Source organism: Austrofundulus limnaeus, unplaced genomic scaffold (assembly GCF_001266775.1).
Source record: "Austrofundulus limnaeus strain Quisiro unplaced genomic scaffold, Austrofundulus_limnaeus-1.0 Scaffold229, whole genome shotgun sequence".
NCBI lineage: Eukaryota > Metazoa > Chordata > Actinopteri > Cyprinodontiformes > Rivulidae > Austrofundulus > Austrofundulus limnaeus.
This window is the reverse complement of record NW_013952631.1, coordinates 228,194-252,414: the sequence shown is the minus strand read 5'-3', so window position 1 is coordinate 252,414 and position 24,221 is coordinate 228,194. Positions and strand designations below refer to the sequence as shown.

Sequence of the window (24,221 nt, the reverse complement as noted above, 5' to 3'; positions counted from 1 at the left end):
ATACAGTAGGCTGTTTAGTTTTGTAAATTAAAAAACATTTTAACATGGACAGGGCCATTTTATTTACACTCAAAGCATCCTGGCTAAATGCTGACATGGATAGGTCCTTGGTGTGAGTGAGCTATATCCACCCTGATCTTGGACAACATCTGACGATCAGCTCTTTTAAATGAAAGCAGAAAGCATTGACAGAGAGGAGAAGGTAGAAACGACTCAGCCTGTAACTCCATTTTTAAATCACATATTAAAACTCTTCTCTTTAAACAGGCTTATTCAGTTTAATCAATATCTCCCATTAACCCTACTTTTTGTAGGATGTTTTGTTTTATACATTGTTTTTATTTGTAAATTGTTATGTAAACTATGATGTCTTATTGTTATTTTATTCTTTGCTTTATTCTTTTGTTTTATTGTAATTACATTGTACGGTGTCCTTGAGTACTATGAAAGGCGCCTTCAAATAAAATGTATTATTATTATTATTATTATTATTATTATTATTATTATTATTATTATTATTATTATTATTATTATTATTATTAAATTTAGGATAAGAATACAAACATGTTCTTGCATGAGGCCCAATGACCACAATTCCGGCAGTTTTACAGATACAGAGCAAAGGTCTGGTCTGGCAGTAGCTGAAACTCCTCTCCACTACATAACGGTATTCTGCTGACACAGCTCTCCAAAGTGTTGTTTAAAACCAGCAGGCAAGACTTTGGCACAATATGCATTCCTGCAAAAATGTGTTTATTGTTTTAGAAAGAATTCACTGTTATATGTTCATTTTTTAATCATAATCAAAATAAATTACCAATAAAAGGATCTTGGTAAAACTTTTTTTTGTATTTTTACTGCTTCCTATTTATTTTTTCTGTTGTTCATATCATTGCTTCCTAGGTGCTTCATATGTACCAGCAATAGAACTTCACTGGTGCTGTTAAATTTTAGGTTTTCAAGGATCCCAACAAAACGTATTCTTAAAGACTTTTGTTTTCTTGAGTTAGAAGATGAAATAAATTATGGATTTACCTTCAAACTAAAGTCATAATGAGATATAGCGTCTAAATATCACTAGCTAACTTGTGTCATAATTACAATTGACTAATTTTATTTAGGGTTTTTAGTCCAAGTCAGGAAAAACAAAGAAGTAGCGTTTATTGTCCAATAGCGTGCTTTTGTAACACATGAAAATTTATAAATTTGTCGTGTTGTTGGTCCTTTTATTGACAACTAGCTTTGAAACAAACACAAGTTCTAATTCTCTAACCACTCCTGCAAAGCACCTCCCAAAACAAGTTGGATCCTTTTCATCTCACCTCAGTGTCTTTGGTTTCAGATAAAATTCTGGAGGGATCATGAAGACGGTGAAGGTGGAGCTCAAAGGGTGGGCGTGCTAGCCACAGAAAATCAGACTAAACTTGATGGTTTGAGGCCAAACTCGGAATACCTCATTGAGGTTCGCGGCTACAACTCTGCAGGATATGGGCCACCAAGCAAACGCATCAGGATCCACACCAAGAAACCTCGTATGTTAGACTTTTAAGCACTTTGAAAACAATACACCTCGCAGATCTGCAACCTACACACAACATCTGAGCTACTTTGACAGAAATGTTATTAATTATTGTTTGTTTCTTTTTTATATAAAAGCTCCAGACCGACCTCCAAAAATATTAGGTACAAAGCTAAAGGGCCAGTTTGTGAATATTGCCTGGGAGCAGGTGGAACCACTGACTAATGAATCATCAATAGAAGGTTACAAAGTGAGTCCAATATTATCTGTTTCTGCCAAGAGCCCTGTATTTCTTATACTGTACCCCTAAACATGTTTTTTTAATACCTAGGTGCTGTTCAAACCGAAGGGCAGTGGTGGACCCACACTGTACACAACTAATAAGCAGTACATAGAACTCCGCCTGCCTGCAGATGGGGAATATTTGGTGGAAGTCAGGGCGCATACAGAGGGAGGAGATGGGGCTGTGGCACAAATCAGCATTAAAGGTAACTCTACTAGAATCCTTATTAAACATTAGTAAAAAATTGGGGGAAAAAAGCTCTAAGTAAAAAAAGTACTGAAAAGGATTAGATTTCCTCATTACTGAAATTAAATGTATTGACTGAGTGTAATCTCCTATCAAAGCCATTTGAACTATGATTTAGTAAATAAAGACTTAAGTCATCTAATGATATTTAACATCTAAATAATTGAGATGAAACAATGTGACTATTCATTCTACCATTTGGTTTGAGGATTATACCAAGCTCAAAGTTAGCAGTAGGTTATCATTCGTCAAAAGTGGTGGGGTTCTCATGAGCCTGGGTTTAGCTGTCACATCAGGTTTCATACCTCAGCTTGGAGAAGTGTGATGGTCCATGACTAAACCTCAATAGCCCACTGACTGGATCGTCTCTGCACGGCTAAAGGAGTGTCAGGCTGCCTGGACTGACGAGAACTTAAGCTCTCTGTAACTGATCTTGTTGAGATGAGGAAACCCCTCATTCTGCTTCCCTAATCCCTTATCATTTGGTTTGGATCTCACCTGATGGTCTGATTTCACAAACTGAAATTTATATTGGAATGGATGAACATGAGACATTGGCATATAAAGAGCCATTGAAGGGTATCTCTACACAGATGGGGTACATTGTGATTTACACATCATATATGGTTTTTGATCTGATTGATTAGTGGGTGAGAGATTTACTTTATTGTGTTGTAGACTTACACTTTTATGTCAAAGGGACCTAGAAGTCATTCTTTGCAAGCTGTACTCCTGCCAGTATTATATGGGCAGGTGTCTTTTTTTCAGAATTATGCAATAACACTCACTAACAAGTTTAGAACTCAGAAGGAGTGTTTTGACTTGTATATAATTAGGTATGTCAGTGATGTGTACACACATAATTTGTTTGGCTATAAGTGGATTCAGTCAATTCAAACATTGAGTAAAGATCAGCTGTTAGTCAATTGTCACATTGGATAGCATTACCAGCACTTGATGCAGTTTTATAAAGGTTGCATGGGTTTACACAAGGCTGGTTGGATGTATTGTGCATGTTCAGGAGTACCGATGCTCCAATGTTCTAGTCATTGGTAATTGAGGGCATCCACACATGCTGTGAAGGGTCCTGATGCTTGAAACAGCCCATGCCAAAAAAGAATCATTGTGTTGTATGCCAACCATTACAGAACTCCACGTGCCTGCCATGCAAACATAGGAAGTAGACTCCTTACAACACTTTGTGTTATCCCTCACTGTGACTTTATTACCGGGATCAGCTGGACTACAAGTTCACCATACCATGAGAAAGCTGCCAATAACAAGGCAGAGATAGCTTAGGTTGTAGTGGTGTCCTAGCATATGGGCAGAGACTGATGATGAATGGTGCCATGTGATGCTCAGCAAGGAATCTTGGACTTGCATTACCACAATTTGTACTTACAGTGACACTAAAGGGCCCATTATACTTGGTCCAAAGTGAACAGATCCTTCAGCCTCTCCCTCAAGTAATTGTTAGTGAGTGTGTTTAGAAAATTTTGCATGTCTGTTCAACTATGACATAAAGCATCCAGGTGACATTATCTATTGTTTTCCATGACATCGCCTTTAAATGTGACATCAGTCAAATTGTTTTAAGATCATATCTTTGGTTTTCTTTTCTTTTTTTCTTTTTTTCAGGTGGAGGCATTATACCCACAGTTTCTCTCAGAGTACCCTCCCTGCTCCTGGTGGTTCTCCTCCTCCTGAACATTTGAATGTAGCGCCATCTTTGTCTTTTCTTACTGACAGAGAAACCCGTGGTTGCTGAAGGTTTACGTCTGTAAGGATTTGGGAGTCATTCCACAATATCTGTATTTCGCCCTGTTATCCGGGATGTCACGTTCCAGCTATCTTCCCTCTCTGGGATGTTTACGGAAATCGACATGGACACGAAATGATTTGGAAATGGACAAGGACATTCCATATTTATCCACAAAAAGCCTCTTAAAAAGAAGTGTTGAAGGAGATCTGTCACAATTAAATGCCTTATATAAATGATTGCTCTTATCTTTCACAGTGACTTGTTTTAAAGTGGATCATGACTGAAAGTGTAAATCGTAAATTTTGCTAGTTAAGTTTTTTTTTCACATCTCAAACAGATTTTTTGGTATAATGCTACATTTTTTTTAGCAACCTAAGCATCATTTAAACAGGGATGTTTTGGAAAATTCAATCCTTCAGTGCATTCATTAGTATCAGGTAATCAAATACTTATGGAGGTTTTTAAAAAATCATAAAACTTGGACTTTTATTTACAGTTCTGTGTCATTTTTTTTACTTAAAGCAAACACTGTCTTACAGCGATACAGTTAAAGCAAATCTTTTTTATAACAAACAGAAAGAAACATTATGTCATACTGAATTAAAATATTCAATAACAGATATTGTCATATCTAATATAATGAAGGCTGAAGAAGAAGCAGATTGGTTTTATCTATAACTGGTGCTTATTTGTTAAACCATACCATGAGCTCCATTACTTCTACTTCCCAGCTGTGTGTGTATTAATGTTGTTAAATGAAAGTAAAATGTTTTATTGTTTGTGGGTCAGCATATTTCAGCTCATGTGAAAGCAGATCAAGCCATGAAGTTTAACAAAAGAAACAAAACAAAACTGTCAAATATGGCATTTTAACTGCAAATCTGTCACTGACTTCTAGTTGTTTTACCACAAATTTGCAGCAACATTTTGGTTTGTGCTGGGATCTGAAACTAAATACCTAATTCCACCTTGTTTGAACTGTATCATTAAAACCACAGTGACACTGACATATATTATAATACTAAACCAAGTGCCTCACATTCTCACATTGTTGGGGATTAGGTCAGCAGGTCCTGGTTTATTGGATCTACCAGGTTGTAGTTTTGGAACCAGAGTTTGTGTACTATGGATATGAGGCTGGGACATGGCCTTTCTTTTAAATACAAAATAACTAATTACACCTACACATGTTAGAACAATAACATGTGAACAATTTAAGAACTATGTCAATTCAAGGAGTCAAGAAAAGAATAACTGAGGATTAGTTTTAATAAGTGCCGAGACCTATTTGTTTTGATGGAAGGGGCGGGCCTTAAAATTTGTCCTGAGGCCGGTCCATGTTCCTCTTCCAGCTTCAACCACTGGGATCCCATGTAAGGTCCAGTATTATAATACATGGTCTATGAGTGGTACTAGTCGGTGCTTTGCAACAAATGTTAGCATTTCAGTCTCATTTATTGCCTCTCATGGTTGGCTTTGTGTGAGAGTCACTATAACAATGGTAAACAGTAGCGACGCTCACACCCTTTGTTAAATGTGCAATGTCTGATCATTTTTAAATAAGACCATGTGCTGATCTTCATGTACCAGAAGTCTTGTATTTTTTCATTATTTAAATATCAACAGGTAAACAAAAGCCATCTATAGAGCTCATCCAAACCTTATAATGTTGTTTTGAACGCACAGTTTTTGTGCTTTTAATAACATACAATCAGAGTTTATGAACATTATCGACATTGCCATTTCTGTTTGTGACTATTATATCTGTATGTCTTGACCCATCTCTGGCTTGTCAGTTTTAAACTTTATTTCCCTCAGAATAGAGGAGCAAATGCTGCGTTTTGAATTCCTTTGGGTCTTTGTTGCATGACAGATGCTGGTCATGCCTCTTTACATTGTGACCGTATCAATGTCCACCACAAAGTGCTTTTCTTGGTTTATTTTCATGCCACAAATCATCAAAATAAAAAGAGAGAGAGAGAGAGAGAGAGAGAGAGAGAGAGAGAGAGAGAGAGAGAGAGNGAGAGAGAGAGAGAGAGAGAGAGAGAGAGAGAGAGAGAGAGAGAGAGAGAGAGAGAGAGAGAGAGAGAGAGAAAAGAAATAGAGTTGCCAAATGCATGATTGCCTTGAACGTTGACATTTTGGACAACACAGCAGCTCAAACTTATAACATGCATGCATGAGATAACAAACTTTGCAATGTGCAACTATCATAGAAACTTCTAGGACTTTTCTAAAAACCATACCATTCCTAAGTGGCATCCCTGTAAGTCAGCGTTGGTAGAGATCTTAGTGCATCTGCTGCTTTAAGCTTCTGTGAGTCAGGTCTCAATGAAGGAGGTTCTTTAAAGATACCTTCTAAACTGACTGAAGGGAATATCATTCCAGTTTTAAAAATGGTCCTGTAGTCTATTGCACACATATTGTTTGAGAACTGATGACATCAGTGGTGGAAGTGGCAGCATACCTGCCTGTCTGTGGGAATCCAGTTCTCTGCTGGATGTGACTGCCATATATGAGGGATGAAGCTGAAACCTCTCATTGGCTGAAAAGGAACAATAAAAGTGTAGTTACCTATAATGTTTCTCTGTTGCTTTCTTCCTAGCTTTTTCATTAACCTGAAAACAATGCATTAAACCAAAAATAATTTTTGAAGACAGATTCACAGTTTAGAGAAAATATGTTGTTAAATATTTATTTGTTCAAATTTCAGACGCTGGTATAAACTTCTTGGTGTAAGATTGTTAATTGTTTTTAACAATTTAGTTCAGAAGTAAAAATGTTAGTTATGAAGAGAAACTCCAAACAAACTGACCTATTTTACAACATGGCAACACAGATTCTTCATGAGACAAACATCATCATTTTGTGGACTCTTATGCTTTCTTTTAATACTGGGAAGGCTCTAAATCTTCATTTCTTATAAACATAACACAAAAAGTAAGGGCATTTGTGGTGTATATGAATATATTTGAAGTAACAATGCTTTTTGGAAATAAATCTTATGATCTTATTGGAAAGCCTGCTAATTTCTTGTTAAAAGGAGCCACATTTGTAAGGAACATGCATTTGTGGGATGAGCAGTAGAGCCGAGTATGTGGGTTTTGTACATGAAAAATTGCCAAATCTTCTCTGTCAAGCAGTTTATTTTGTTGTTATTGACACCTGTTTTGCACTTTTGGTAACCCCATGTGCTGCCAATCAGGTGCCCACTATAAGATTCATTGTTACAACAAAGACATAATCTACTAAACACAAATGTTCGTACTATTTGGGCTAATGATGTATATAACATTTTCAAAACATTGTTCTTTTTTAATGTTATGTTGCTCTGTACGTGCTCTATGTCAGACCTGCTCACTACTTTGAAAATTAAAATCTTTTAAATGAACAAAACAGTTAGCAACATATCCAAAGAAAACAACAAATAAATTCCATCATACATCCATTCATCTAGTTTTTACATGCTTTTTTTTTCAGGTCACAAGGAAGCTGGTGCCCATCTTCAGCTGTCAACAAATAAAGTAATTTTTAAAAAAAAAAAAAAAACACGACATTATGCATTCTCACATAATTATGTATATTACACTAGACCGAGTTGCCCACCTTTTCTTGCTGTTAGGAACTGAAGTCAGCAGGACCTGATTTACTGGAGCTGCCATGTTGTATTTTTGGAACCACAGTCTGTGCACTCAAGTCAGACACCCAGTCATGATGTCACAGGCGCTTTTGTTTGAAACACAAAATAAATAATTACAGCTAAATGTGTTAGAAAATTAATGTTTGAACATTAGCTTTATGGTAAGAACTGTCGAAAATAACAAAAGTTGATGCCTAAAAATATAATTTTTATGCCTTTTTTAAAATATGGCTAAGACCTGTTTGTTTATATAGAGGAGACATGACAGTCCCTTTTCTGGTTTCAGTTTTCCTGATCCCTGTGATCTTGTATAATAATATGTCAGTTGTACACACATAAATAAAGACAGGAAAAACAACAAAAATGCATACAATGGAAAATAATTGACCAGTTTCAGCTGAATGGGCTGGCACATATTGTTCATTTACTTGTTTCTGACTCATAGCTTTACTTGAGGGTTAAACAATCCTCAAATATGCATATAATGATTATGAACAGACTATTAATTAATTTAAAAACTACAGTACCTAGGGGTTCCAGAATGGCAGTTTGGGTTCCCAAACAAACCAAATGCAAGAGGTTTAAATGTCTTTTTAATATTTGTTGCTGTAAAATTGAAAATAGGCCATTAAATATGATTTTAAAAGATTTGTATTTTTTATTGCAGAAATAAAACATCTTTCACAAAAAGTCAGACTCTCACATATAAGCAAAAAACTGTTTATTTATTTATTTAGAAATAGTTTCAGACAACTTTCATTATCATTCAACCATTTGCAAGAAGTGGCCCATTTAGGTGTGGACGTTCAACCCCTTGTTAAAAACGTCCATCTGGAAACATTTTTCTCTACCAAAACCAGCTTTATGTATGAGTGGCAGATAATGTTTCATTCTGTCCCCCTCTCAGATAAAGCCCTGCTCTGGTTGTTCAAGGAGAAACAGCTGCGGGAGTTTTGTCTCCTCCGAGATATTGAGCAGATGAAAGGTAAACTGATAACGCTTCTCCTCTTGGATCAGGTTAGAACAAATCAATTTGATTTAGATCCTGAGTTTCAGTCCAATCCATCTCTGCCGTTCAGTGGAATCAGCTCAAGGAGAGAACAAAAGGCAGAAATAATATATTTCTTTTTCTGCCATGATTTAAAGGCTTATCGGTCTGAACGTATGGTCTGTGTGTGATAAGTCTGACCCAAGGTGGCTGTTGATTTTTTTTTTCAAATTAAAACACTCACTGTGCTCTTGATTGCCCAAATCATCTTAACATAAAATGCAGCATGCGCTTCAGTATCGTTTTATCTATGAACTCTGTATGGAAAGTCACACAACTTCTGTTCCAAAGTGATTGACTGATTACAAATATCCTCTGACCCGTTTGTGCCTGTGTTTGCAGACCTGAGAGCAGTCCCACAACTGATTGCATGAATGTTTTGGTAAATCTACACCTGTTCCCTGACAGCTCAGCCAAACACAAAAACACAGTTTGAATTGGAGCAGGCAGCTGACCACAGTCAGGTTGTTTTGCAGGAAGACCTGAAATGTGACGCTACATCTGCAGCAACATGCGGTTGGTATGTCATGCTGCGTCGGGTTTAGATAAAAGGCTGTATTATAATGAAGAATGCAAACAATGATGCAGAATCAGCCAGTGAAGAAGCATGTCTCCTTTGAGAAATGTTTAATCGGAGCACAACTTGAACAGAAAATTCTGCAGGAGGAGCATAGCATAGACCCACCAATCATTTAATCTTGGACTAATGATGTTTTATGTGTAACCTCTACTAAACAGGACGTATTTTTAAAGGGATGCAACAAGTAACAATTTTCTTACCTGTAGTATATTGTTTGTGAACACCCACTGTTTAAAGAAAAAGAGTTGAGTTGAGATGAGTTCATTTGAGTTGAGTTGAGTTGAGTTTATTACCTCAGTAATAAAGGTCTACATAAAAACATCATATTAACAATAACATCACAATGATATAACAATAAAATTGTTAATATGATCAGTTATACAACTATTAGTACAAAAATACCAGATGCAAGCTACACAAATATCTACTACACTGAATATTATATTAAGATTTTCTTCTGAAGAATTTCCACTTTCAGCTGTCTTTTAAAATAACCATCCTTATGAATCTGTGTAATAGTGAACTCTGTTTATTCCATGTGGAAACAGGTCTAATACATATTTCTAATGTATTAGTTTTAGGTAAAGTTAATGTATAATTCCTTGATTGTCAGGTGTTGCTCATTGTTTTTGTGTACAGTGCCCTGAGATGACATTGTGACTTGGTACTATACACATAAACTGAATTGTATAGGGTGAAGTATGAACTGGGATGGTTATGGTAAGGGGTCAGGGTTAGGCTATAGAAATTACCAGTAAATGAATAGAAGTCAGTGCAAAGTCTCTATGAGTATAGAAGAACAAATGTGTGTAAAAAAAAAAACATATCTACTCAATAAAAATGAGGCAACAGATTGCAAGCAATATTATTAATTAAATTTTACAGTGTTTGGAATTGAGTAAATTTTAATTAAATGGAACTCTTAATAGTTATTCATTTAATATAAATAGATTTGAATAGAAAACAGTACAGAATTAATTAAAACATACATAAAAATATTGAGTGGAATTAAAAACAAAAAAACTTCTCAGTGTGTAAATAGTACTGATAAAAATGATTTAATTCTACATCTAAGCATAATGTATCCCTCCATCCTTTATCTGTACCAATTAACCTAACAGTCATGCTTTTGGTCATTGGGAGGAAGCCGGAGTGCCTGGAGAGAACATGCAAACTCTGCCCAAAAAGATGCAGGCCGGGATTCAAACTGCAACCTTCTTGCTGAAAGGCATCAGCTCTACCAACTGAGCTACTGTGCCACCTAAGTGTAATGTGATTGACTAATAATCATCTATTAATCTATACATTGATTTGAACTTAATCAACGAAATAAGTTGAATCTAAATATTCTTATTTCTTAGAAATAAGTAGTCCATTAGTGAACCAGTTACATGTTGATATATGATCAGTGGAAGCAACTTTTTGTCATCTCTCCTCAAATGTCTTGTGGCTGGCAGTTCACATTTTTTTCTTTCTGGGTAGAGTTTGCATGTTCTCTCCATGCATGCATGGGTTCTCTCCGGGCACTCTGGCTTTCTCCCACAGACCAAAAACATGACTGTTAGGTAAATTGGTACAGATAATGGATGGAGGGATACATTACACTTAGATGTAGAATTAAAACATTTTTATCAGTACTATTTACACATTGAGAAGTTCATTGTTTTTAATTCCACTGAATATTTTTGTGTAGGTTTTAAATAATTATGAACTGTTTTCTATTCAAATCTATTTATATGAAATGAATAACTATTATGCGTTCCATTTAATTAATATTTACTCAATTCCAAACATTGCAAAATTTAATTATTGCTTGTAATCTGTTGCCTCATTTTTATTGAGTAGATATGGGGTATTTTTTTTTACAGTGCAGGTGTGTGTTTTGCAGTGGAGTTGGCATGATTCATATGTTTGCAGCACCTTTTGACATTTGCTGCGCGTTTGCACCTGCGTCGGCCACCGTAGATTCACTGTAAGGCAAATAATTAGTAGATAATTCAAACATATCCTAAAAGTAATCAGTTGACTCATAAATATATTTTCTGCAGAACCAAACAAAATGTCCGAAATGGCCTTTTAAGTCTGACACCTTTATTGCACACTTGATCAAACTGCACAGAAGCATACAAGGCAAATCCATTAAAATGTAAAGAACGACAAACGCTGAAGTGATGTGATGATTCAGGATGAGGAAGTTTTCTGTGAGGAAACTCCTCACCCACCACCATCACCATCATCACCATGCATTCTGTCCGAGCTGCGCAGATCACTCCAAGTTTTCACTCCGTCCTGTCAGGCAGACAAGCGCTCAGACATTTAAACTAAACTCTCTCCTAAAACCCAGAAAAGTCTCGCTGTGTGCGCCTCGCTGACTGCCTGTGCTCCTGTGACTCTGCCAAACAAAGTTCAAGATCCGAGTGATGATGGAGCTGCAGACAGAAGCGAACTCGGGTCAGGGAGTCTGTCAGAAGGGATGCGGTTTGCCGCTGCTGTCCGCCGAGGAGCACCGCTGTGTGGAGGCGCTCCGGGCGCGCGCAGCCGCGCTGGAGGAGAGGGGCGCTGCTGTGGAGCGCACAGCCCGCGTGGAGCGGCTCAGGTGGAGGAGGACCGAGAGGACCCTGCTAGCTCAGGTGAAAACGCTTCAGCACGAGGCTCATCTCGCTGCCCTCCAGTACCAGAGGAGACTGGAACAGTATTTACTGAACATCAACAGCATCACGAGACAGATTGTTGGCTACCAGGTGAGAGGCATGGTGTTTCAGCTGGTTGTGAAGATATACATGATGTAGCTTTGATGAAGTGTTCTGTTTGGATCAGAGGGACTTCAGAGCTGCTGACATGCAGAACCAGGGATCAGATGAAACATTCCCTGAAGGAGAGCTGCAGGAAACAGCTGAAGCACCTGGGGTAGGAAAGACTTATCCCACTGTTTCTCTTTTTGTTTGCTCTTCTGTTTTTTGTCATCACTCACATTGTGCATGACTTCAGCACACAAGTTAATTTAAATGTGCTTTGAATGATGCAAAATCCCCTAAAGCAGCAGCAGTGTCTTGTGATCTCTAGCCATTATTTGGGTCCTTTAAGATAATCCTGGTTTTGTTGATACAGGAGTTGAAAAGGTTTTCTGTTTCTTGTGAACTGGGATTTTCACATCTTTCTTCAATGTTTCCATATCTTAGCTTTCTTGTAAATGTTGACTTATGGATCCCGGTCGAGCTGACAGATGCTTACAGAAGATAATCTCCCCTCACGCCCTTCTGTTTATCCTTTTCTGTGCTGTGGTCTTTCATCTCTCACAGCAAATTATACAAAGCAGACGATTACAGCAAAACTTTGGAAAAGTTTAGAAATTTGTCATGGAGTTATTTCAAGAGATTTCAACCTTTTACTATTATTATTTATAGCCCAATAGGTGATTTTTGTGTGTGTGTTTTTTGCAGTTTTCTGTTACCGTTGTCTGCTTACCACTGAAGATCCACTTTTTAAAATATATATTTAAAGTCAAAAGATGATCACAACACTGATACACTTTTGTAAAAGGTAGGTGATCATGATAGTTTGTGTGTTAATATGTCCGTCTTTTAGCAAATGATCTCATGAACCAGTGGATGGATTGCAACAAAATTCTCTGACAGTTATCAGTGCATGTACATTTACAACATATTATCTTTTAGAGTCAAGTTGATTCAAAATTATTGCTGAAACAACTGACATAAAAATAATATTGCCATAACTTGGTCATTGTTTTTCCTTGTGTGCGTATAGTCCTTTTGGTTTATTCGTCTTGATTTTTTTCTTGTATTTTGAGGACTCATGCTTCTTGTCTTGTGCCACCTTAGTTTTTATCATCTCATTTTTTGTCCAATTGCTTTTGTATTTGGCTCCTTGTATGTTTCCCTGTGTCATATCTCTCCCTCTGTCTGTCTCACAGTGTTTCAGCCTCACCTTTTCCAATCCCCAATCAGTTCAGGTGTTTCCTGTGTCTCATTGTCCCTGGTACTCAATTTTTATGGTTCATTCATTAGTTTTGGTCTTGTGTCTCCTTGTGTTTCTCAGTTTTTGTGCATTTTTGGGGCGGCTGTGGCGGAGTGGTTAGGGGAGTCGTCCTGGAACCGGAAGGTCACCGGTTCAATCGCCCGTCCAGCCGTCTCAGTCATTGTGTCCTTGGGCAAGACACTTCACCCACCTTGCCTACTGATGGTGGTCAGAGGGTCCGGTGGCGCCGATGTATGGCAGCCCCACCTCTGTCAGTGTGCCCCAGGGCAGCTGTGGCTACAGTGTAGTTTGCCATCATCAGTGTGTGAATGTGAGTGTGAATGGGTGAATGTCTGTTAGTGTAAAGCGCTTTGGGGGTCCAGAGGGACTTGAAAAGCGCTCTATAAGTTCAGTACCATTTACCATTTTTGCTGCCACATCAGCCTTTTGTTTTTGGTGTTCAAATAATTGAGTTTAATTTTGCCCTCAAGCTCCTCGTGTCCGCCTGCATTGGGTTCTACCACAAACCCTTGACACCTTTTTTAAATGTTTATTTTTTTCAGATACTGAGCTAAAATTTGTTGTGGTAGTGGCTGAGCATCACCCTCAGTACTTACTACAAGTGCTAACAGATCTCACAAGAAAAATGTAAAACTTGAGCATTTAATATATATTCCTTTCAAAAATGTTGTTATTCAGTTGGTGCATCCTAACATTGTGAGCTTTGTCACCATTACATAAACAGGAAAGTTGCCCTCCGGGCCAAAACATACAAGACTACAGATGTTGCTAAAAAAATGACAAAGTTGAAATGAAAAATGACTAAACAGTTTAGGCTTAGGGCCAATTCTTTTTGACAAGTACTCAGTCAAAAAATACTGGGAAAAAAAAGATGAGATGTATTGCAGAACTGTTGGGATCCATTGATTTATAGAAGCAGTTTGACGCTTAGAGTTGCCATCATTTTTTGAACCTCACCGTTAAAATGTCTAAAAAGAATAACTAAAGATACAAGTTAACACATGAATTTATACGATGTCTTACAAGAAGAATTGGAACACCTGCATCACAACAATGTACAGCACACCAGCTTAGACACCACATTACTTTATAAAACTAACATTTAGAATAAAACAAATGAAAAAAAACCCAACAATGTTAGAGCTTTTTGTACATCTGCTGTCAGTTATTCTGCTCAGGGACACTTTAAACAGGTTCATTGTTGTAAATCTGCTGGTAGTTTGTCAATTGGGGAATCTGTACAAACTACTCTGTTGCAAGTATGACTTATAACCTTACGTTTTTTGCAACTAAATCTAATATTAGCTGACATTTTATTAAGCTTAACAGACAGCCTCTTTTTTCCCCCTCTGGCTGGGTTTCATGTTGTGTTTGGGCAGCAGCTGAGGTTGGACGGGTTCAATCAGAGCAATGGTCACTTAATGTCTCCCTCTAATTGCCCAAAATATGCTGCGAGTGCAACAGGCTGACTTTTGATTAATGTGGAAAATGATTCATTCTCCTGCCAGAGTTGGGAAGCAGGACAGTATCTATTTTCAGCTCTTGTCTACAAATTTCTCTCTAAAATGTCTTTTATAATTTTATTATTATATGTGCGTTGCCTTCCAAATAGCGTTTTCAGTATTTGAGAGTGCTGAGTTGCCGTTTATGAAACACAAGTTTTTAATTTGCTGGTAATTTGATAATTGAAATAAAATAAAAACAATCAAGTTGTGTTGTGTTTTTAAAGCAATTCTCTCCAGATTTTAGACAGAAGTAGAACAAAGCTTTATTTTTGCTACTAGAGCCACTCAGTGTGATAAACTCATAATAGAAAGTAGAATTCAAGTTTAGTTACTGAATATTTTGCACATTCTGATAATCATCATAAATTCTGCATAATCATGACAGCAGCTTAAAGGATTGCCTAGCTCTACATTTTTTCCTTAAAGCTGAAATAATCAGAAACTGAGAGTTTCACCTAGTTTACATCAAATAGTTTTATTATCATAGCTAAAAACAGCAAGTAAAAAACACTTTGTTGACAAAGAAGATTGAATCATTTTTGCAGGAGAATTTAGATTAATTGGATTCTAATTTAAATGAATAGAAATCAGTGGCGGATGCTGGTCTTTCAACAAGAGGAAGCTCAGTTTCGGCCTACATCATAACATGTGTGGGTTATAAATTCTACCCTCCGTTCCTTTTGTTTAGTTTATAGTATTTATTCATTTCATTTTTAAAAACAAAGCATTACATACAACAAAACAATACAAATAAAATAAAATGAAAGGCAGCAGAAAAAAGAAAAATACCTTATGATAGCTGCTCCTATTTACAAAAAAAATTAATTTCAAACAATAAACCAAATAAGAAAACAAAACTAAAAAATCAACTCCTCAAACAGTGACTCATACAAATACAAATTAAACAATTTCATATTTCTTTACCAAATTTGCTTTGATTTTTTAAAAGGAATTAATTGATCCAATGCTTTTATAATCATTTTCCAGATTATTCTATAGTCTTTTACAGCAGCCAGCTCACTTTGTCATACCAGAACAGCTAAAAATACCTGTTACTTTTCCCCTCCTTTTGCACCAAATTAATCTGAGGAGTTTATCAGCCCTGCCGTTTAACTCTGGTTTTCTCTGTAAACAAGACTGTATCAAATGGCTTCACCAAAATCCGGTCCACAACATTCAAAATGTCTGCCGTGCAGCTTGTTACTGGAGCGAGGCTAGTGTGCAGTGTGTCATCTGTGGGTGTTTCATGACGGTGAAGGGGCTCAGCAGCACCCGCGCTGGACAGAAGTCAGAGAGAGTGATAGAAATGTCTCCAAACATAAGCAACTACAGAAATAACACCAGAAATAGAAGTTTGATTTGTTGCTAGTCGTTTTTAACAAAGAAAATGTTGCTAAAAGGATTAATAAAGTCTCCGCTTCAACTCAGAACAGAAACGAAACTAAAAACTGCTCCCATGCATGTTTACACCAAAAAGATCGCTGATTCGCTCATTTCGCTGTCAATCAAAAAGGGATTCAGCCTCCGACAGATCATCCAATCATCATGCAGACAACGAGCGTCCGACCAGCCCCCTGCCCCATAGACCCCCAGAGATGCTCAGCGTCCGATGGGCGGGACAAAGCCAGCATTTATCCAATGACTCGTCTCATTCGGCTGCAGTCTTTGCATCGCTATGAGCTCTGTAGCCTGTAGACCAGGGCTATTCATCTGGCGGCCCGCGGGCCACATCTGGCCCACGAGTAACCAAAGTTCGGCCCGCCAATTGGTTCATTCATCTCTTAAGCCCAAACCCCTGGTTTTCTACTTTAATTACTCTACGTTTTTTTAGTTAAACATAGACATGCTTGATATCTACAGAAACGTCAGAATCTTGGCTACAAGCTGGTAAAAGCCATTTCTATGCCCACTCAAGACAGCTAAAAATACAAGCAGTTGAAAATAAAAATATAAAATTGAAAATAAAATTGGTTTAAAAATTCGGCAAGTCAGAGATGTCAAAATATTATTTGTGTTAAATAGGAGGCAGAATGTGTTCTTTTTGTTTTGAAATTGTTTAATTATCACTATTTTTATAGGGTTCTATATGTTGTATTCGTAATTAAATACAGTAATACCTGGATTATTTACACAATGACTTTAATTGCTGAATGTTTGGCCCCTGAGTTCTTGGTCTGCAGTAACTGTGGCCCCCGGAGAAATTTAGTTGAATAGCCCTGCTGTACGTCCGACTGTTTAAAGCACTGTGAAGCTGCGGGAATGAGTGAAACGAGGAAATGAGGAAATGAGGAAAGCCGCGTCGTTACCAGTGATAAGAAGCTGATTCTGAACAAAAATTGAGCACATTGTAGTGCATTAGTCAATGACATGTACACACAACAGTATATATTTTATCTTTTTTTTTACATTTTAGGGGAAGCTGAGCTTCCCTTACAGTCTTAGAGAAATCGACTCTGATAGAGATAAAGATGAAGAGCTTAGTACGCACACATCAATATCAAAATCCAACCCTGCGCAAAAGGCAGTGACAACATCACTTTGTTTTGTTTTCTTCCATAAAAAAAGAACAGACGAAAATACACCTTATAGGACTTTTTTTTACACTTTGAGGTCCTAAATAAAAATACACCAGCATATTTTTTCAAGCAATAAGTAGATTTTGAAGAAGCAGGAGGCAACAAAAAAGGATAACATATCTTTTGTTTGTTGCTATACAAACAAAAACAGATGTCTTCTTGGAACATCACTTAGACCCTGAAGTTTAAACATCTTTCTGTTGCCTGTCTAGACATCTTTATAGTTTCTGTGTGCTGTAATTCCCCAAAGCATTTTGTTGAAAATGGAAGAAAACGTCTGCTGCACTCAGAAAAACAGCACCGGTTTACAGCTTGCTGCCTGCTTCCCTCACAGCTGGCAGATTTATATATAAAAAAAGTTCAAATGGAAAATGGGTTGAGGGTTGAGCGCAGTCTCAAGGTAGAAATATGGGATTGTGTTCTTGGTGTTTTAGCCCCCCTGGAGGTGTTTTCTGTACCTGTTCTGCTCTGTTTGGAATGCCATTTACGCAGAATTTACACCAAGTAAACTGTTTGTCCTTCGCCTGTGAGAGAGCAGGGCCGCCCTGCTCACCATTTCCTATTTCCTCTCCAGTATGACCCCCCACACACACACACACACACACACACACACACACACACACACACACACACACACACACACACACACACACACACACACACACACACACACACACACACACACACACACACCTAACATCAGCTCACATTAATTTAGAATGAATTATTAGGAGAATTTTGGTATAAATAACTTAATTATTTAGTGCCAATTTAACTCACGTCTTGCTTATCGTCTCACTCTTTTCTCCCTTATTTGTACATACATTTCTAATGTTTAAGGAATTTGTAATGTTTTCATAGGTGTTGGTTTGGCAAACAAGATGTTTTCTCAGAGCTGTGAGGCAGATTTGGGTATGTGATGGTCTAATTTTGTGGGTTTAGACCAAACCATTGAGCAGTGACTGCACAGTAAACGTCTGTTTTTTTATTATTCACAATGGCGTGTGTGTGTGTTTGTGTGTGCTTTTTCATGTGCTTAAATTATTTTGCTGTTCCAGTCTGTTGTTTGAGGTGTTGGGTGTGAAGCAAGCAAACCACTCCAACAAAGACCACCGTGCTTGTAAAAAAAAAGGGTGCATTCATGGTAAATTTATCACCGCCTGCTGAAAAGCTTCTTAGTTTTTACTGTTTGAACCTAAACTGAATTGTTTTTTTCAGATTTTTTTATCATGCTTACAAAACACTTCACTTAGTGCATAAATTAAACAAGATAAAATTGTACTGAATATTTAAAAAGGTTAAGTAGAAGCTTTAACCAAGCTAAGAAGGCTCTTTCCTTGTATCATAGTGTTAGTATAATGTGAACGTTCTTGTCACCTAGAGGGTTGGCAGGAGTACTTCAGCATTTTGTTCTAATTAGAGAAAAAATATCCTAATTTTCAAAATATTCACAGTAAAATTGTTAAATCAAGCAAACAAAATATCAGATCAGTTGAAGCTGTTTTGTTTTGATATCCATAATGTAGGAAAGTGTTGTATTTCCATCTGACAAATAATCTGTAGCCCTTTGATGGACTTGAGACCTGTTTGGGGTGTTCCCTGTCCCTCCCACAGGAGGACAAGGACAAGGCTGGATAAGGGCACTGGTGGCCCTGGAAGAAAGAAGCTGGTAAAAATAAAGAATAGAAATAGTTTATATGTGTTTATTGACTGTAAACATGTCTGTGTGTATACACAAACTGTTTGTTTAATTATGGTTCTTGGATCAGCTTTAATTTATCCAGTTGTTGTTTTCAGGGGGTGGGGTGTGTCACTGTTTACAGCTTTTGCTGCATTTCTTTGAATTCCCTTGGAATTTAGCACATTATTATTATTTTTTGGTAAGATGTTTAAAATTGTCAGGAACAGCATAAACAAACATGGCAATAGTTTGTGGACTATTTTTAACAGAGAAAAAAAATTAAACAAAAAGATGTCTCCAACGTCCACCTCCGTTTGATGCACCATAACTGTCATTTTGTCTTCTGTATTTTGAACTACTCTATTTATTTCAGTCACCTCACTTTCTGATTGGCTACACATCACGTTCAACAGACTGCTTGCTTGTTTGTCCTCGGGGAACACCACATGCTGGGAAGACAGTACAACATGTTGAATATGTCAGATTTAAGATATGAGCAACTCTGCAAGGGTAAAGATCTGGTCCACTGATTCACAACCAGGTTGAAAGCCACACTGTTCCCCTTGAATCCAAGGTTTGACAATCGATTGGAGCCTCTCTTCCATGACCCTGGAGTAAACTTTCCCAGGGAGAGTGAGAAGTGTGAGCACGCAATAGTTAGAATACATTCTCCTGTCTCCCTTTTTAAAAATGGGAACCACCACGCTGGTCTGCCACTCCACAGGAGTTGTCCCAGTCCTCCATGTGATGTTGAAGAGACGTGTTAACCACGACAGCCCCACAACATCCAGAGACTTCTGCTTCTCGGGGTGAATCTCAACCACCCCTGGCGCCCTGCCACCAAGGATCTTTTTGACTACCTCGGTGACCTCTGCCATGTTAATGGACTTGTCTTCCCCCGAGTCTTCATACTCTGCCTCCTCAAAGGTGGACATGGAGGGTGGATTGAGGAGATCCTCAAAGTGTTCCCTTCACCACCCAATAATGTCCTCAGTCTGGGTCAGCAGTTCCCCACCCAAACCAAGTACAGCCTGCAGGGAACGCTTTCCTTTTCTGAGTCACTGAACGGTTTTAAGTTCTTCTCCAAGGTCTCCCCAAATTCCTTCCATGCCTGAGCTTTTGCATCTGCAACCACCCAAGCTGCAACACTCTTTGCCACCCTGTACCTGTCAGCTGCTTTAGGAGTCCTGGAAAGCCAAATCCGGAAGGCCTCTTTCTTCAGTTTGATGGCCTCCATCATCATTGGTGTCCACCAGTGGGTCTTTTGGTTGCACAGAAGTCCATTAACAGAACACCATTTAAGTTCAGATCAGGGAGGCCGTTCCTTCCAATAACACCCTTCTAGATAACACCGTCATTGCCCACATGGGCAGTGATGTCACCCAGCAGAACAAGGGAGCATCCAGATGGCACCCCTTCCAGGACACCATCCAAAGATTCCAAAATGGCTGGGTAATCTGAACTGTTGTTTGGTGCATAAGCACAAACAACAGTCAGAACCTTCCCTCCTGCAGCACGAAGCTGCGTAGAGGCAACCCTCTTGTTCAGAACTAAGGTGGAGATTTGCAGAAGGGTGAATAAATTTCAGTTTTATGATAAATAAACACTTGACTCAGACTCTTGATGAGAGCCTCTATTCTACAATTTACAAACCAACATCTGGAAAAGTACCAAATGTCTTAGAAGGTATAAATTTTAAGACTGAGGGAACACAACATTTCCAGGTAACATCCTGGCAATTTTATCAAGTTTAAAGGTTCTTTTTAAGTCTGAAAGTACTTAATCTTAGAAACATGCAGAAATCCAAGCAGAAGTTGATGTCATGCGAGGATCTGCTCTTCAGAAGAATGCCACCAAACAATTGAGAACATGGCTTATAGTTTGTGGTAAAAGTCAGATTCACTCGCCCCCTCTGTTTCCATCTTTACTACCAGCTGGGGTTTTGCTTAGTCACCATTCTGATGCCTTTTGAACTCACACGGTTCAACTGCTTTTCTCAGAGCTGGATAAACATGTGGCTTAACTTGCAGCTGTTACAGATAAATTACTCTAAAAGGTCTGAGTCAGCATGTTGACATTAGTAAACAGCCAGCTGTGTGTGTAATGGACATAAATGCTACGGTGGTAAGTTTGTCATCATGGTTCTTTTCAGCTTGAAATGGGGGTGAAATTATGTAAAGTTGTGGCTAGACCTTCCACGTTGACGCCAGGAGACAGTTTTGAAGTAATTTCAATTATAGCGAAGGGCTTGCAGTGGTAATTTTTTTATAGTGCTCTCTGTAAGGATAAATCCAGTAAAAATCTGTAGTTAAAAAATACAGAGTAACAAATATGATCAGCTCCAAAGTAAGGAATAAAAACAAATTTATGTGAGAAAATATAATAAATGCTTCATGACTGTCTGAGTTTTGATATGCAACTTAGGAAAAAAGTGCAGTTTTTACATAGATGACGCTCATAGAAGTAAAATTTCTTATAACTGCACTCAGAGTTGCACTTAAGTTGAATTTTCATTTTGAAAAGCTCAACAAAGGACAAGTTTTTTGTTGTTTTTTCTCCTCTTGATCATTTCTGTGACAGTCTGCAGTAACGGTTCTTGTTATTTTGACTGTTTCAGGTTTCCTCATGCTTTGTGTTGCTAAAGGTAGCAAAGACAGTGACAGATTCACAACAGTTGTGTGCAGTTTGATATCAAGCACAGCCCCGATGATGAGAACCTTCATTGCTCTTCACAGCCATTGAATATAAGCTAAGCCAAATGTTACTATACCTCTTTCAGGCAGCATTGAGTTTGGAAAAACAATTTAAAAAAATCAGAATATATTCTCAATTTGTGGGATTATAAAAAATGTTTTTTGAAAAACCTCACAGTCCTGCACAAATACTTAACTCCTGATGATTACTTAAACTGGGATCTTAGATTGACTGCTCAAATCTTAATTCACAGTTTAATATTTTCACCTGTAACCCTCCATAATTTCTTATTAAAATCAGTGCTAATGCATCAACATCTACAGAATCTAATGCAGAATAAATAATACCTACCTTTGCATTTTGTTAACAGCAGGATCAAGGGTTAATTACATCTGGGCAGATGCTGTCATACAGTAGGAAACAAATTTACACTACACCAGAGGAGCAGCACATTTGGGAGGTGAGCAGAATACTGTATAAGCCTGTGTAATATGCCAGGCTCATGTTAAGTATTCGCTAATCCTGCCATGACCCTTTGAGTCTGCCAAGACATGGATCTAAACAGACCTACCCCCTTTTATTTATCTGCCCTGTTTCATTTCAAAGGCCAACATTCACCTCTGTGGGTTTTTGTTGAGGTTAAGCTGTGAGTCAATTTGTTTTATATCTGGAGACATGATGAATCATCGTTCATTTGGAAAACAATAGGCTGTTGGATTTGTTAGTCTGACCCTGGGAACAAGTTTGTTTAGTATAGTTTTAGCTGGACTGTACGCATGAAAAAAAAATACATTTCACCCTGCTTTTTTCACATGGATGGTTCCATTTCACTTCAAGTTCAGAATCAGGTCCTCGATTAGAGGTCTGGGAGCTTGAGGGTTGTGTAGTATCTTATCTGTTCCAAGGACTGTGTTGTTTTAGAAATAAATCTCAGGTCTGTTGGAGCCACAGTACTTCAATTCAGTTCATACATTACATATTGTTCAATTCATATAGTAGCAAATCCCAATAATTGTCTCAGGGCACTGTACAAAAAGCAATTAATCTAAGGAAACCAACAAATTGTGTTGAATCTTCACTTCATCACAGTTTACTGTCCTGAGAAACACAACAATATCCCAAATGTTTCAGTGACCATTGGTACCACAGACACTGACTTTCTGTAACTTCATTTCTCCTTACAACCCCTGGTATTTCTCAAGCTTCTTGTTTTTCTTCCTTTTTGACATTACCATCATTTAAGACTACTACATCTAAAGCTAAAAAAATGTTTTAATAATTTGCAAATTTAGTTTTGATATTGTTGTAGGCAGGGCCGGATTAACACTTCCCTGTACCCTGGGCAACAATATTCAAGGGCCCCATCATCACGACCCCAGGATTACCAGTCTGGCAAAATACAGAGTAAATTATTGCAATATATAGTAAATATACTCAATACTTCAAATTCTAAGTGTATTTTGATGTACAAATGCTCATAGAACTACAAATACACTACTATGTCCTCTTGTCAATGACACCCCTTCACATGATGCTATGAAAACAAAACACATCAATGTGATATGGTAAACATGACCCACTACATTGNTTTGGAGGTAAATGAATCAAATCACTCTTGTCTCAGTAGGCATGAGACAGAATAATGCTTAGAGGCCACAGTCTTGAGGTAAACACAGTTTGGGTTTGACATTCCAATCCAAGTTACTGCTACAAAGTGAAGATCGAAAGTCATTGCAAAGACGACACCACATGCTCACTGTTATGTCTGTATATAAGGTAGTGATAAGAACAGTATCCTAACTGGATTAAAGGGCTTACTAGTCTGTGTTGGGACAAAGAACAAAGTGGATTTTGTTACAAAACAGAGATGATAATTCTGGTCCTCAAAGGCCACTATCCTGCATGTGTCACTTGTTTCTCTGCTTGATTGGAATGACTGGGCAATAAGCTTCTGCAGAACATGAAAACATAATGCAATCCCTGAATCAAGTGTTGGAGCAGGGAAACAGGTAAAACATGCAGTACAACGACCCAGGAGGAGCAGGATTGCCCACCCCTGTTCTAAAACATCTTCAATTTTAAATCTTTCATAGAGGTTCATACAAATCTTACTTTATAATTTTTAAAGAAATAATTTAAATTTTATTACATGATAGTCTACCAGAAGTTTTTATTAGATTCCTGTCAAAAGTGTTGTAGGTGTTTTAGCTAGCTGCTATTTACCCTTGCAAAAATAAATAAATCATTAAATAAATAAATTAATTAACAAATTAATAAATAAAAGTCATATTTGCAAAGTGACTTGATTGTGATGAAAAACCTTTAAACGCAATTTCAATTTTTAGTCTATTTATTTATTTATTTATTTATTTATTTATTTATTTATTTATTTATTTTAAAGATAGCTAAGATCTTGGTCCTGCTAGATCAGGGATGGGCAATCAAAGGGTCCACAATTTTTTGAGAGGGCCACACAGTGCTGCACTTTTACCCAAATGTAATTAAACTGTTGTTAAAAACGGTTTGTGTATATGTTTATTAAACCAACACACAATGCAGTAATGTTTTATCCTCAAATGCATGTATAACAATTGAAGTATTGTTTTATGTTTTAAATGCATACATACATACATACATACACACACACACACACACACACACACACACACACACACACACACACACACACAC

The 24,221-nt window shown here is 37.5% G+C and overlaps 2 protein-coding genes across 2 annotated transcripts in view; both read left to right on the top strand.

Moving 5' to 3' along the window:
- The window catches only part of cntn1a (contactin 1a), a 91,917-nt gene extending 86,525 nt beyond the window's left edge, over positions 1 to 5,392 (top strand). The window contains exons 22-25 of the mRNA XM_014019739.1: positions 1,343 to 1,532; positions 1,657 to 1,769; positions 1,851 to 2,007; positions 3,687 to 5,392. Of these exons, the coding sequence (XP_013875193.1) occupies positions 1,343 to 1,532; positions 1,657 to 1,769; positions 1,851 to 2,007; positions 3,687 to 3,763 (537 nt within the window). The 3' untranslated portion in view covers positions 3,764 to 5,392. The remainder of the gene's footprint in view (positions 1 to 1,342; positions 1,533 to 1,656; positions 1,770 to 1,850; positions 2,008 to 3,686) is intronic.
- A 5,813-nt stretch (positions 5,393 to 11,205) lies between these two features.
- Positions 11,206 to 24,221, top strand: part of LOC106525479 (PDZ domain-containing RING finger protein 4) — a 205,765-nt gene continuing 192,749 nt past the window's right edge. Inside the window, exons 1-2 of the mRNA XM_014019736.1 lie at positions 11,206 to 11,819; positions 11,896 to 11,985. Coding sequence (XP_013875190.1) covers positions 11,499 to 11,819; positions 11,896 to 11,985 — 411 coding nt within the window. The 5' untranslated portion in view covers positions 11,206 to 11,498. The remainder of the gene's footprint in view (positions 11,820 to 11,895; positions 11,986 to 24,221) is intronic.